A 14,857-nucleotide genomic window follows, 5' to 3' on the forward strand; every position below is an offset into this window, starting at 1 on the left:
TGTGCCGGGGGGCTAAAGACAAGTGTCTTTCAGATTCCACAATTATTATTTAGTTGTGGATAATACATCACCACACTCCCTCTCTTGGTCCTCATCTTTGTAAATCACCTTGATTTTGGACCTGTGTGTTTTATCAGTTTCTTTATGAAAATATTACTGACCTTCATGACAGTAGCTAAAGCTAGGGGCTATAGCAGCACACAAGTAGACTACAAATGCATGCTGGGCCGGGCATGCCCTGAGCTGGTGAAGTGAGCACTACTGGAGCGAAATTGCAAAGGGCAAGAAGGCCGACGCTCCAGCTTTTGGGAATCTCGCTCCACGCTCCAGTCAAATTGGGCACGCTCCTAACTCCGCTCACACACTCTGGTCTAGAGAAACAGAGCCATTCTGCCACTAGAGGGCGGTCTCCCTCAACCTGACCCTGCTTACTGATTGACACAAAGGATGGCCTATCAGTGTCTTTCTATTCAACTCGTTTCCACCAATAACAAAAGACACACAAGCCAGAATTGCCAAAAGCCACTTTATTAATGAAACAACCTTAAAGTGACTGGACCAGGGGTATGAAGGGGTAGTACAACTCAGTACACTGGCAGTATGGTCTCTAAAAGTGGAACGTATTCTAGCAGTGTTGCTTAACTCCTGTCATGGGTCCCCCTAGGGCAGGGGTATTCAACTCTTACCCTACGAGGTCCAGAGCCTGCTGGTTTTCTGTTCTACCTGAATTAGTTGCAGCCACCTGGTGTCCCAGGTCTAAATCAGTCCCTGATTAGAGGGCAACAATAAAAAATTGCAGTAGAACTGGCTTCGAGGTCCAGAGTTGAGTTTGAGGGCCCTAAGGGTTGCACAATTGTTTACTTTAGTCCAGCACCACAGTAGCACACCTGCTGCAACTATCAACAAGCTCTTGAGCAGTTGCATCAAGTGTGTTAGTGCTGGGCTATAACAAAAATGTGCAACAGGGGGGGTGAGGGGATGCAGGACTACACTCCCGGAGAGTTGAGTAACACTATTAGAGCGTTGGTATTGCTGCAGCGGCCTGGGCAATGTAACACTACCATAGACACCTATAGGTTACACTCAGTAACCACGGCCACCATAGACACCTACAGTGGGGGAAAAAAGGTATTTAGTCAGCCACCAATTGTGCAAGTTCTCCCACTTAAAAAGATGAGAGAGGCCTGTAATTTTCATCATAGGTACACGTCAACTATGACAGACAAATTGAGGAGAAAAAAATCCAGAAAATCACATTGTAGGATTTTTAATGAATTTATTTGCAAATTATGGTGGAAAATAAGTATTTGGTCACCTACAAACAAGCAAGATTTCTGGCTCTCACAGACCTGTAACTTCTTCTTTAAGAGGCTCCTCTGTCCTCCACTCGTTACCTGTATTAATGGCACCTGTTTGAACTTGTTATCAGTATAAAAGACACCTGTCCACAACCTCAAACAGTCACACTCCAAACTCCACTATGGCCAAGACCAAAGAGCTGTCAAAGGACACCAGAAACAAAATTGTAGACCTGCACCAGGCTGGGAAGACTGAATCTGCAATAGGTAAGCAGCTTGGTTTGAAGAAATCAACTGTGGGAGCAATTATTAGGAAATGGAAGACATACAAGACCACTGATAATCTCCCTCGATCTGGGGCTCCACGCAAGATCTCACCCCGTGGGGTCAAAATGATCACAAGAACGGTGAGCAAAAATCCCAGAACCACACGGGGGGACCTAGTGAATGACCTGCAGAGAACTGGGACCAAAGTAACAAAGCCTACCATCAGTAACACACAACGCCGCCAGGGACTCAAATCCTGCAGTGCCAGACGTGTCCCCCTGCTTAAGCCAGTACATGTCCAGGCCCGTCTGAATAATAATATGCCATTTAGCAGACGCTTTTATCCAAAGCGACTTACAGTCATGCGTGCATAATTTTTTTTGTGTATGGGTAGTCCCGGGGAATCGAACCCACTACCTTGGCGTTACAAGCGCCGTGCTCTACCAGCTGAGCTACAGAGGACTACAAGTTTGCTAGAGTGCATTTGGATGATCCAGAAGAGGATTGGGAGAATGTCATATGGTCAGATGAAACCAAAATAGAACTTTTTGGTAAAAACTCAACTCGTCGTGTTTGGAGGACAAAGAATGCTGAGTTGCATCCAAAGAACACCATACCTACTGTGAAGCATGGGGGTGGAAACATCATGCATTGGGGCTGTTTTTCTGCAAAGGGACCAGGACGACTGATCCGTGTAAAGGAAAGAATGAATGGGGCCATGTATCGTGAGATTTTGAGTGAAAACCTCCTTCCATCAGCAAGGGCATTGAAGATGAAACGTGGCTGGGTCTTTCAGCATGACAATGATCCCAAACACACCGCCCAGGCAACGAAGGAGTGGCTTCGTAAGAAGCATTTCAAGGTCCTGGAGTGGCCTAGCCAGTCTCCAGATCTCAACCCCATAGAAAATCTTTGGAGGGAGTTGAAAGTCCGTGTTGCCCAGCATCAGCCCCAAAACATCACTGCTCTAGAGGAGATCTGCATGGAGGAATGGGCCAAAATACCAGCAACAGTGTGTGAAAACCTTGTGAAGACTTACAGGAAACGTTTGACCTGTGTCATTGCCAACAAAGGGTATATAACAAAGTATTGAGAAACTTTTGTTATTGACCAAATACTTATTTTCCACCATAATTTGCAAATAAATTCATAAAAAATCCTACAATGTGATTTTCTGGATTTTTTCTCTCATTTTGTCTGTCATAGTTGACGTGTACCTATGATGAAAATTACAGGCCTCTCATCTTTTTAAGTGGGAGAACTTGCACAATTGGTGGCTGACTAAATACTTTTTTTCCCCACTGTATAGGTTACACTCAGTAACCACTGAAACATTAGGGGGATTCTTCCTAGAGGTTGAGTTAGCTCATCCTGCTGGCAACACCAGGGTCATTGTGGGTTCACCTCTCAGCTCACATATTACATCAGTCATTTGGGATGAGACTTGAAAGTGTCCAATTACCACATTTAGAATACTTCCAACCAATAAAACAGCATGTTTTCACTCAAAGTGTTGGTCTGACACCTTTCAGTGTGTTTAAATACCTGTTTTTGTCCCCCGATTCCCTTGTCTAACACTTCAAATATCTGTGGACTGAAATATTTAAAACGTTGCAGATTGAAATACGTATAGAATGAACGCTGTTTCGAGCTCTACATAAGAGAATCATCACATTTTTTCAGACGCGTTCTATTTCAACCTCTTGCAAAAAAGTCCCCATCTTCAGCTATTAAGAATGTAAAAAGCTAGAGATATTCCCCAAATTACACATTACTCATTTGCAAAGGCCAATTGAGTTTTGGGATCCTTCAGCTCAAATTCTTGACCACTAAATCATGATGCCACTTAGCATGAAGCGATTGGGCATGCACTAAGGAGTATGCTAGTATGGACATTGGAACACAGCCAGAATCTGTATCTGAAATAATACCACACGACGGACATCAAAATGGAGTCTGGCGATCAGAATTCACAATAAACATGTACACAACTTTACCGTATAAACGGAACTCAAGCTAGTAGGACACTGAAATTAACAGCTAGCCTAAATAATTGGACATGATCCTATAGAAATGGCAACAGTATAAGGCTGTGTTTCCACAGGCAGCCTAATTCTGATATTTTCCCACTAACTGGTATTTTGACCAATCAGATCAGCTCTTTTGCCAATAATTGGGCAAAAGATCAGAATTGGGCTGCCTGTGTAAACGCTGCCTAATGACACAGAGAGCGGTGGCCTTCGACTCTCAGTGATTGGATAAAAAAATATATATATACAGAAAATGAGAGATTGGTGAGGCTAGTGAGAACCAAAATACCTTCTCTATTACAACACTGCTGAGGTGTTTAACAGACAGTAACAGAGATAGCCACTTCTGTGTGTAAATATTGAAGAGAAAACTACCTTGGAATGCAAGAATAGCTAGCCTACACTGGCTTCTTACAATGCAGAACATGTTGGCAAAGACCAAAATGGCTTTTTTCCCCCCATGGTGAAAAAATAAACAAGATGATCATTTGGAATGTATAGCTATGTGACTTGGGCCATTAATTAATCAATTAATGAATGAATTACTTCCCTAAGAGATGTTTACCACTAGGGGCAGTAAAGTGACGTTCATATTTAAACCAACCGAAGACATCCCAAATATGGCGGCTTTAAACCCAGTCTATAAATCCCCTCAACGCTACAACATCTAGTTTCTTGTTACAACTGTCAAAAAACAACGTGGATAAACTGAAGTCACAATACTAATGGAGCAGCCAATGACAACCAACAGGAAGTGAAGTTTCCGTTACTACGGTGACGACACTAATGACAGAAAGTGGAACTTGATGCGTTCACCATTCCGGATCCACTGTCAATACGAGAGGTGACGTCTCCCACGTCGTAAAGGAACTGCAGTGTGTGAAGGGGTTATAGGGCTATGTGCAGTGTGTGTGGTGTTATAGAATGGTGCAACGTCTCTGAGTGCTTTTCTTGCTCTTCTTGTTGCTGCGGTTGGTTTCCTTATACCTCCTGATCTCCCTGACTAGAGAGTAGAACGCCTCCTCCACTCCCTGGAAGACAGAATGAAAGAATGGAGAAAGTTTACACTCACATGTAGAGTGATTGAATGCAGCTGGGTCGCCTTCAGTACTCAAAAACAGAGCAAATGTTCAGAGTAGAATAGGACAGTGCTACTACCTGAATGAATCCAATAACAAAAGTTATCCCATTTGTGCCCTCATAGATACTGTCATGACTGCAGTGTAAAAATGTGTTATGTTACCCAATACCTTTGGTGAGTCAGTTGAAGAGTTTATTCAAATCATTTACACAAAACACACATTAGCCGTTAAGACATAGGAGTCTGTCAGGACAACACAGGGGGCTATAGGAGTCTGTCAGGACAACACAGGGGGCTATAGGAGTCTGTCATGACAACACAGGGGACTATAGGAGTCTGTCAGGACAACACAGGGGACTATAGGAGTCTGTCAGGACAACACAGGGGGCCATCTCAATGGTCTAGCATCTCCTTCTCCCTCCATTGTCCAGTTTGAGGCCCAACAGACCTGCTACATGGACCTATCATTTCTGCAGAGTGAGAGAAGTAAGAGAGAGAGAGAGGCTAGCGCTGCTCAGTGTACATTTACACTCTGGTTCCATTTTCAAGATTCCCACCTGTGAACACTTGATAAAGTGGATCAAGTGCTGCTCAAAGGTTATGCTTCCAGTGTATCTGGTACATTCCTACTACACCCCTGTGTAGTTCCCCTGGCTGTAAAACCCACCTGTCTGGTTTTGGCGGAGGTCTCCACGAAAGGCACACCGTAGCCGCGGGCCAGCTCCTGGGCCTGCCTGCTCTCCACGCTGCGACTCCCCAGGTCACTCTTGTTCCCCACCAGCACCATAGGCACACTGTCACTGTCCTTCACTCTGTTGATCTGTTCTCTGTGGAGGGGAGGAGGAGAGGGAGAGGGGAGGAGGTGGAGAAAAAAGGAGGGAGAAGTGGAAAGGAAGAATAGGACAGAGAGAGAGTCATGTGTCAAACAAATGGACATGAAATAAAAATCTAAATCTACTTTCAATTCTAAAGCCTCGTCTCCTTTGTAAATTCGGTGACAACACAGTTCTTCCATGTACGCCCGGCCGGACGGGAACCGACATGGTTCAAATGATCAGAAATAGTTTACTCCAAACGGAAACCGCTTTGCAACGAAAACTAGAGTTTCTATTGGACAAATTCAAGTAGGTCCCTCCTCATTTTGTTCTGTTTGCTTCCTAAAGTAAACGGTTTCCATTGCAAAACGTTTCGCAAACAGGCCAAACGTTTCACTACGGTCTGTGACTAATGAACACACTTCATGTGTAGGACAGCAGTCACTGTGACAGACAGTCAGTACCTGTACAGGTGAACGTCCTCAAAGGACTTGATGTTGTTGATGGCGAACACACAAAGGAAGCCCTCCCCTGTCCTCATGTACTGGTCCCTCATGGCACTGTACTCCTCCTGACCTGCTGTGTCCAGGATGTCCAGCAGACACGTCTCTCCGTCAATCACCACCTGCTTCCTGTACGAGTCCTAGGTTGAACGTAACAAAGCTTAACACCAGGATTCTAATATCCCATAACTCTTTGCATAAATGAGGAAGAATTCAAAACAATGGGAGCAGCGATGCTATTACGCAACGCTGGTCCCATCAGTCTGTTTATTTTCAAAAGCTTGTCCTAACCTGGGTATCTTCAACCTAGTACAAGTCCTAAAATGGGGGTGTGTTCATTAGGCACCAAACGGAAGGAAACGGGCTGAAACAGGGAGGGACTACCTGGACTTGTCCAATGAGAAAATGTTTATTTTTGTTTTCCATTGCAAAACTGTCTTTGTTTTCTGTTGCATGCCCTAATGCAGTGGTTCCCAACTCTGGTCGTCGAGTACACCCAACAGCACACATTTTTGTTGTAGCCCCGGACAAACATACCTGATTCAACTCATTGAGGGCCTGATGATTAGTTGACAAGTTGAATCAGGTGTGCTTGTCTGGGGCTACAACAAAAATGTGTACTGTAGGGGGTACTCGAAGACTGGAGTTGGGAACCGCTGCCCTAATGAACATGACCCTGGTCGGGGGACTTGTCAGTCACAAAGGCAACAGGTGCTGATTTCAAATAGACTCCTACCATTGACCCATAGGTACTGGTGTGACTCTGAATGGATTGGAAAGCATGATCATAACAATATGCTTGGAAAGTAATCATCACTCCCCCTTTGCCACCCTCATAGCTTATGGATCCACTCTGTAAATTATTGGAACCATTTTGCTAGAGGCAACAATTATCCTAATGTAAATATTTTACCTTCAGGAGATTGTGGATATATACTTATAGAATAGAATCTACATAGACTCTATATGCAAGTTGCATATAGTGGGTTGCTACATTTGAAGCAGGCGATTTCAATCGAATTAGCTTACTATTAAAGGGCAACTTCACAACTTGTTAACCTCATATTCATTATCTCCAGCCCCAAACCAGTGCCTACTTATGTGGAAAACGGCGCATTTCTACAAAAAAAAAGAAAGATAAGACCCAATGACATCAAAAGTTTAAAAAATATATTGATTTTCAAACACAGATTTGCATTGATGAGCAAGAAAATACCATCCTTTTTTTAGGAACCCTTCTTATCCCTTTTAACTACAGTTCATAGAAACGTGCCGTTTTTCACATATATAGACACTGGTTTGGGGCTGGATATATGAGGTTGCCCTTTAAGATTCACACATACAGACAAACACCTGCAATTCACCTCGATGGTGGGGTCATATTCATCCACAAAGTGATTCTGGATGAGTTGGATAGTTAAGGCACTCTTCCCCACACCTCCAGCACCCACCACAACAAGCTTATACTCAGTCATGCCTAGAGAGAGAGGGAGAACGAGAGAAACACTTCAGTATGTTTCCATTAAAGCTTCACATAGAAATGTGCGTTATAGATTTGTCATTCTCATTGAAAGCAAGTCTAAGTGATAGATATGTTCTATGTAAGCTATTTCTATGCTTCCCGTTCTTAAGTTGTGTTACTTACTTTCGGTTTTGTACACTAACTTCAAAACAGCTGAAAATACACTTTTTGTTATGGAAAATATATTTCACAGTGGATTAGATGGTACAATGATTCTCTAGAGTCTAGACTATACATGCTCGTTTTGTTACAAACTGAAATTTCGCAAACTATTAGAATTTTAGCAATTTTAGTCATTATCTTTAAAAAGATGCACTATGCAGAAATCGCGCCGCCATTTCCTGGTTGCAAAAATTCTAAACAGCTCACCTAATTTCACTTTGTGACAAACCAAGCATGTATAGTCTAGAGAATCATTGTACCACCTAAACCCCGGTGAAATCTCTTTTCCATAACCAAAAATATTGTATTTTCAGCTGTTTGAAGCTGGTGTACAAAACCGAAAGTAAGTAACACAACTTAAGAACGGGAAGCATAGAAATAGCTTACAAAGAACATATCTATCACTTAGACTTGCTTTCAATGAGAATGACAAATCTATAACGCACATTTCTACGTACATTGTTGAGTCACCCAAAAAGCTACATATTGCAGCTTTAAAATGTTGCATCCATAACCTTTAAAATGATTTAATTGGTTGATTTAAGTACTAGTTGTTTGATTCCTTGTAAAGAAGTTATGCTGTGTCATTGCGTCTCGTTGTGCGTGTGCGCGCATGTCAAATTTTTACTTGACTGTATGGTTCATTGTAGCAACCTTAACCCAACGACCTCAGAGATTCGGACCTCTTGGCGTAACGATTAAGGCGTTGGAAGTGACAGTCGCTGGACCCAGGTTTGAGTCCTGGTCTGGGCTACCCCCTCAAATTCGCTACATTGGTGTCGGATGTGGGATGGCGCCTGTGAGGCCATCGGAGAGGGGTGTACACGTGAGGGACTTGGTATAGAGAAGCGTGGGGACACACTCACCCAAAGGAAGTGGGTAATGTAGGGACCTTAACCAAACCTCACCAAGAGATTCTGACCTCTTGGCATAACGGTTAAGGTGTTGGCTTGACAGTCTCTGGACCTGGGTTCGAGTCCCGGTCAGGGCTAGCCCCTGAATTCACAACAATATGATACATTAATTCATTTCTGAACCAAACGAGTCCTACATTTTAGGCAAACAATATAATTTTTGCTCAGGTGTGAGGAGGTCTTTCTGTCCAATTAGGTAAATTATAGACAATATTTCTGTACCCCTTTTGACTGAAGAGCACCCCCAAAGGCAAACGCTCTGTATACTCTTTCAATTGAAAACAAAGCATCAGTAAGCTTATAAATAAACCCGCAACTGCAAAGGCAGAGCCCAAGCCAAAGAAGGAGAAGGCAGCACCTAAGCCCAAGAAGGCTGAGGAGGTGAAGAAGGCTGAGCCTGAGGAGAAGGAAGGGACCACAGAGAATGGAGAAGCCAAAGCTGAGGAAGAGGCACCAGAAGAAGAACCTGAACAGAAAGAGGAGGCGGCCGAATAACATCTCTCAAACCACATATTTTATCAGTGCTCCCTGTACCTCTTTTTCTTGTACAATTCAGGGGTATATTTTTATCGACCATTTTCTAAATGCAGGTTTTTTAGTAGTTTGATTGAAGAAACAATTTTTTTTATGAAACAAAAAATACATTTGGAGATGGGGATTTCATCGCATCCCACTTTTTTACATCTCCGGAACAATTACGTCAACGGTTTTTATTTTCGCTATGAGGGAGGGATGGGGTGGGAATGGGACAGGTTGCTGCACCATATTCTTATCCTTATTCTAGTCTTCCTCTGTTCCTCTGGTGATGTAGAGGCTAACCCAGGCCCTGCAGCCCCCAGTATCACTCCTACTCCCCAGGAGCTATCATTTGTGGACTTCTGTAACCGTAAAAGCCTTGGTTTTCTGCACGTTAATATCAGAAGCCTCCTTCCTAAGTTTGAGTTATTCACTGCGTTAGCACACTCCGCCAACCCTGATGTTCTAGCAGTGTCTGAATCCTGGCTTAGGAAGGCCACCAAAATTCTGAAATTTCCATCCCCAACTACAACATTTTCCGTCTAGATAGAACTGCCAAAGGGGGTGGAGTTGCAATCTACTGTAGAGATAGCCTGCAGAGCTCTATCATACTATCCAGGTCTGTGCCCAAAAAGTTTGAGCTTCTACTTCTAAAAATTCACCTTTCCAGAAATAAGTCTCTCACTGTTGCCGCTTGCTACAGACCCCCCTCAGCCCCCAGCTGTGCCCTGGACACCATATGTGAATTGATTGCCCCCCATTTATCCTCAGAGTTCGTACTGCTTGGTGACCTAAATTGGGATATGCTTAACACCCCGGCCATCCTACAATCCAAACTAGATGCCCTCAATCTCACACAAATTATCAACGAACCTACCAGGTACAACCCTAAATCCGTAAACATGGGTACCCTCATATATATCATCCTGGCTAACTTACCCTCTAAATACACCTCCGCTGTCTTCAACCAGGATCTCAGGCGATCACTGCCTTATTGCCTGCGTCCGTAATGGGTCCGCGGTCAAACGACCACCCCTCATCACTGTCAAACGCTCCCTAAAACACTTTAGCGAGCAGGCCTTCCTAATTGACCTGGCCCAGGTATCCTGGATGGATATAGATCTCATTCCGTCAGTAGAGGATGCCCGGTTGTTCTTTAAAAGTAATTTCCTCTCAATCTTAAATAAACATGCCCCATTCAAAAAATACAGAACTAAGAACAGATATAGACCCTGGTTCTCCTCAGACTTGACTGCCCTTGACCAGCACAAAAACATCCTGTGGCGTACTGCATTAGCATCAAATAGCCCCCGCGATATGCAACTTTTCAGGGAAGTTAGGAACCAATATACACAAGCAGTTAGGAAAGCAAAGGCTAACTTTTTCAAACAGAAATTTGCATCCTGTAGCACTAACTGCAAAAAGTTTTGGGACACTGTAAAGTCCATGGAGAATAAGAGCACTTCCTCCCAGCTGCCCACTGCACTGAGGCTAGGAAACACTATCACCACCGATAAATCTACAATAATCGAGAATTTCAACAAGCATTTTGCTACGGCTGGTCATGCTTTCCACCTGGCTACCACTACCCCAGCCACCAGCTCTGCACCCTCCGCTGCAACTTGCCCATGCCCCCCGCTTCTCCTTCACACAAATTCAGACAGCTGATGTTCTGAAAGAGCTGCAAAATCTGGACCCCTGCAAATCATCTGGGCTAGACAATCTGGACCCTTTTATTCTAAAACTAGCCGCCGAAATTGTCGCAACCCCTATTACTAGCCTGTTCAACCTCTCTTTCGTAGCTGAGATCGCCAGAGATTGGAAAGCTGCCGCGGTCATCCCCCTCTTCAAAGGGGGTGACACTCTAGATCCAAACTGTTACAGACCTATATCCATCCTGCCCTGCCTTTTGAAAGTTTTTGAAAGCCAAGTTAACAAACAGATCACCGACCATTTCGAATCCCAACGTACCTTCTCCGCTATGCAATCCGGTTTCCGAGCTGGTCATGGGTGCACCTCAGCCACGCTCAAGGTCCTAAACGATAGTATAACCGCGATCGATAACAGACAGTACTGTGCAGCCGTCTTCATCAACCTGGCCAAGGCTTTCGACTCTATCAACCACCACATTCTTATTGGCAGACTAAATAGCCTTGGTTTCTCAAATGACTGCCTCGCCTGGTTCACCAACTACTTCTCAGATAGAGTTCAATGTGTCAAATCGGAGGGCCTGTTGTCTGGACCTATGGCAGTCTCTATGGGGGTGCCACAGGGTTCAATTCTTGGGCCAACTCTTTTCTCCGTGTATATCAATGATGTCGCTCTTGCTGCTGGTGACTCTCAGATCCACCTCTACGCAGACGACAGCATTTTGTATACATCTGGCCCTTCATTGGACAGTGTGTTAACAAACCTCCAAACGAGCTTCAATGCCATACAACACTCCTTCAGTAGCCTCCAACTGCTCTTAAACACTAGTAAAACTAAATGCATGCTCTTCAATCGAACGCTGCTGGCACCCGCCCACCCGACTAGAATCACTACTCTCGACGGGTCTGACCTAGAGTATGTGGACAACTACAAATACCTAGGTGTCTGGTTAGACTGTAAACTCTCCTTCCAGACTCACATTAAGAATCTCCAATCCAAAGTTAAATCTAGAATCTGCTTCCTATTTCGCAACAAAGCCTCCTTCACTCATGCTGCCAAACATGCCCTCGTAAAACTGACTATCCTACCGATCCTTGACTTCGGCGATGTCATTTACAAAATAGCCTCCAACACTCTACTCAGCAAATTGGATGTAATCTATCACAGTGCCATCCGTTTTGTCACCAAAGCCCCATATACTACCCACCACTGTGACCTGTATGCTCTTGTTGGCTGGTCCTCACTACATATTTGTCGCCAAACCCACTGGCTCCAGGCCATCTATAAATCACTGCTAGGCAAATCCCCGCCTTATCTTAGCTCATTGGTCACCATAGCAACACCCACCCATAGTATGCGCTCCAGCAGGTATATCTCACTTCCCCAAAGCCAACACTTCCTTTGGCTGCCATTCCTTCCAGTTCTCTGCTGCCAATGACTGGAACGAACTGCAAAAATCTCTGAAGCTGGAGACACTTATCTCCCTCACTAACTTTAAGCATCAGTTGTCAGAGCACCTTACCGATCACTGCACCTGTACACAGCCCATCTGAAATTAGCCCACCCAACTACCTCATCCCCATATTGTTATTTATTTTGCTCATTTGCACATCATCTCTTGCACATCTATCATTCCAGTGTTAATACTAATTGTAATTATTTTGCACTATAGCCTATTTATTGCCTTACCTCCATAACTTGCTACATTTGCACACACTGTATATATATTTTCTGTTGTATTTTTGACTTTGTTTTGTTTTACCCCATATGTAACTCTGTGTTGTTGTTGTTTTTAATCGCACTGCTTTGCTTTATCTTGGCCAGGTCGCAGTTGTAAATAAGACCTTGTTCTCAACTGGCTTACCTGGTTAAATAAAGGTGAAATAAAATTTAAAAAATAAAAAAAGAACATGCAAGCACATCGTTTACAGGATGCGTCCCTCATATTGCCTCTCAGGCAAGCTGCATGACAACACAGCATGGTAGCAACACCACATGACAACAACATGGTTGTTTTATGAGGGACAGTATATGTAACCTGTATTGTGTGGTGGGGATGAATTACTCAAGGGGACACACATTGTTTTATTGTTTATAATGAGGAAAACATTTTATAATGTTTGCAAACTGTGTTCTATGTTAACTCGTGTACTCATGGCGTATTTTCTTAACCAGTCTGCTTAATAAACCTATTCCCTAGTACTGGAGTTCCTCCCTATCAGGCCTGTGCATTGGGTGTAATGGTTTTGTGTCTGTTCTTGTGCGGTTGTCTTTGTCCAATAATGTTTGTACCATGTTTTGTGCTGCTACCATGTTGTTGTCATGTGGTGTTGCTACCATGCTGTGTTGTCATGTGTTGCTGCCATGCTACGTTGTCGTCTTAGGTCTCTCTTTATGTAGTGTTGTCGCGATGTATGTTTTGTCCTATATTTTTAATCCCAGCCCCCGTCCACGCAGGCCTTTTGGTAGGCAGTCATTGTAAATAAGAATTTGTTCTTAACTGACTTGCCTAGTTAAATAAAGGTTCAATAAAAAATAAAAGTAAGGTGAGTAACACGACAAAGGCACAAGGAAACCTGTGGTATCGACAGTATAGCCAACAGCAAATTCACATAATCTGCCCTTTTCAGTGATTTGGAATAGCCTACTAACAGACAGCCTATGGCCCGGAAAATTGTCTTATCATTGCATGTTATCAATCTTTATTCGCGGTCATTACAAAAACATGCCGGTATCTACTAGCAAAGAGGCTGGCTCTAATTTGACCCAGATTTGATGGGAGCTAACGTTAGATAGCATAGCATAACTAACAGACAGCGGTAGATGGCACACTAGGCAGAATACAATCACTACATTTCTCCGTTAATAATGTAGGCCTATTGCATGAGGAAAATTCCAAAATCAGAGCGTTTACCTTAATTTAGTTGGTCGTTTTCCCCCAAACAAAAATGCAGCGTTTGAATGACAAAATGAGATTAGTGCTACATAGCCTGAAACAACTTCCTGATTGAAGTCAACTAAGAAAAAAATATTGTATTTTAGAAACTGCAATTGAGCCAGAAATATGTCAAATCACTGTTCGCAATGAACGGGAAATATAGGCTGAATATAACCCGAATTAATTTAAAGGTAAGAATTAGTAGTAGGGGAGTAAATCTCTCTAGACTCCATTGTAGTTGAAAAGGGGCAGGGCTTTCACGGCAAACGCAATCAATCGTATTGATTTAACAGCGAATACCATTGTGGTAAAGTAGACAGAGGGTAGAGTAACCCAATCAGAATGGCTCTTGCGTTGTACTTCCGGTTATTACCCGCCTTCAAATCAGAAACTCACCAATCAAGAACCGACGGAAAGGCGCAATGGTCGTGTCCGAAAAAATAATTCGCGTGCTTCGTGACGCCATGATAGTTCCGCCTTTGTACCCTGATTCACCAATCAAAGACATTGCTGCGGTGACGTCTGGAAAGCGCGCACTCGAGTCTGATTGGCTCGAATATTTGGGTTGTTGGAGTGTGCGGAGAGAATTTAGCCACTAGATGGAATCACTGTACTAGCGGCTAACCAACCCATAGACTGTAAAAACGGCTAACCGCTCCCGGCCAAATATACAGTATTTAGATGTCTGTGAAAAACAGACACACAGTCAGGTCACTTTGTTCATCGCACGCTATTGACAAATTTCAAGCACAAGGTTGATGGGTTTCCTTAAAAAACGATATTCAAACTGACAAATTGGATGAGGAGAATATTGGCGAATAAAACTTAATGGAATACCTTCATCTCTGTTGGGTTTGCTGTAAGTAACGAACCGCATTAGTTAAAGAGAGGATTGGGTCTGTAAAGGTCAGTAGTGGAACCCTTACATTGATGGATCAAACTGTGTTAGAGCTCACTAAGGACTTAGGGAAGCACATACACACACACACACACACACACACACACACACACACCTACCAGTCTCACCCCGCGCCATAACCTAGGCTGTAGCCAATCCCCTGCATCCTGCTCCATTTGTCTCTCTCTCTCTTTCTCTCTTTCTCTCTCTCTCTCTCGCTCTCTCCTACTGAGTGCATCTGCTCTCCTCACTAATCTTTGCTT

At 43.6% G+C, this 14,857-nt stretch overlaps 1 protein-coding gene across 1 annotated transcript; it reads right to left on the reverse strand.

Annotated features, from left to right (window-relative positions):
- Positions 1–2,875: 2,875 nt before the first annotated feature.
- Positions 2,876–13,944, reverse strand: LOC123482642 (GTPase HRas-like). Its single transcript, XM_045211045.1, has 5 exons — positions 13,673–13,944; positions 7,359–7,471; positions 5,956–6,134; positions 5,344–5,503; positions 2,876–4,626 (listed from the first exon to the last, which is right to left on the reverse strand). Exons 2-5 carry the CDS (start codon positions 7,467–7,469, stop codon positions 4,513–4,515), a joined length of 564 nt encoding a protein of 187 aa, XP_045066980.1. The 5' UTR covers positions 7,470–7,471; positions 13,673–13,944; the 3' UTR covers positions 2,876–4,512.
- Between the last annotated feature and the right edge of the window lie 913 nt (positions 13,945–14,857).

The sequence above is a fragment of the Coregonus clupeaformis genome, chromosome 35 (assembly GCF_020615455.1).
Source record: "Coregonus clupeaformis isolate EN_2021a chromosome 35, ASM2061545v1, whole genome shotgun sequence".
Lineage (NCBI taxonomy): Eukaryota > Metazoa > Chordata > Actinopteri > Salmoniformes > Salmonidae > Coregonus > Coregonus clupeaformis.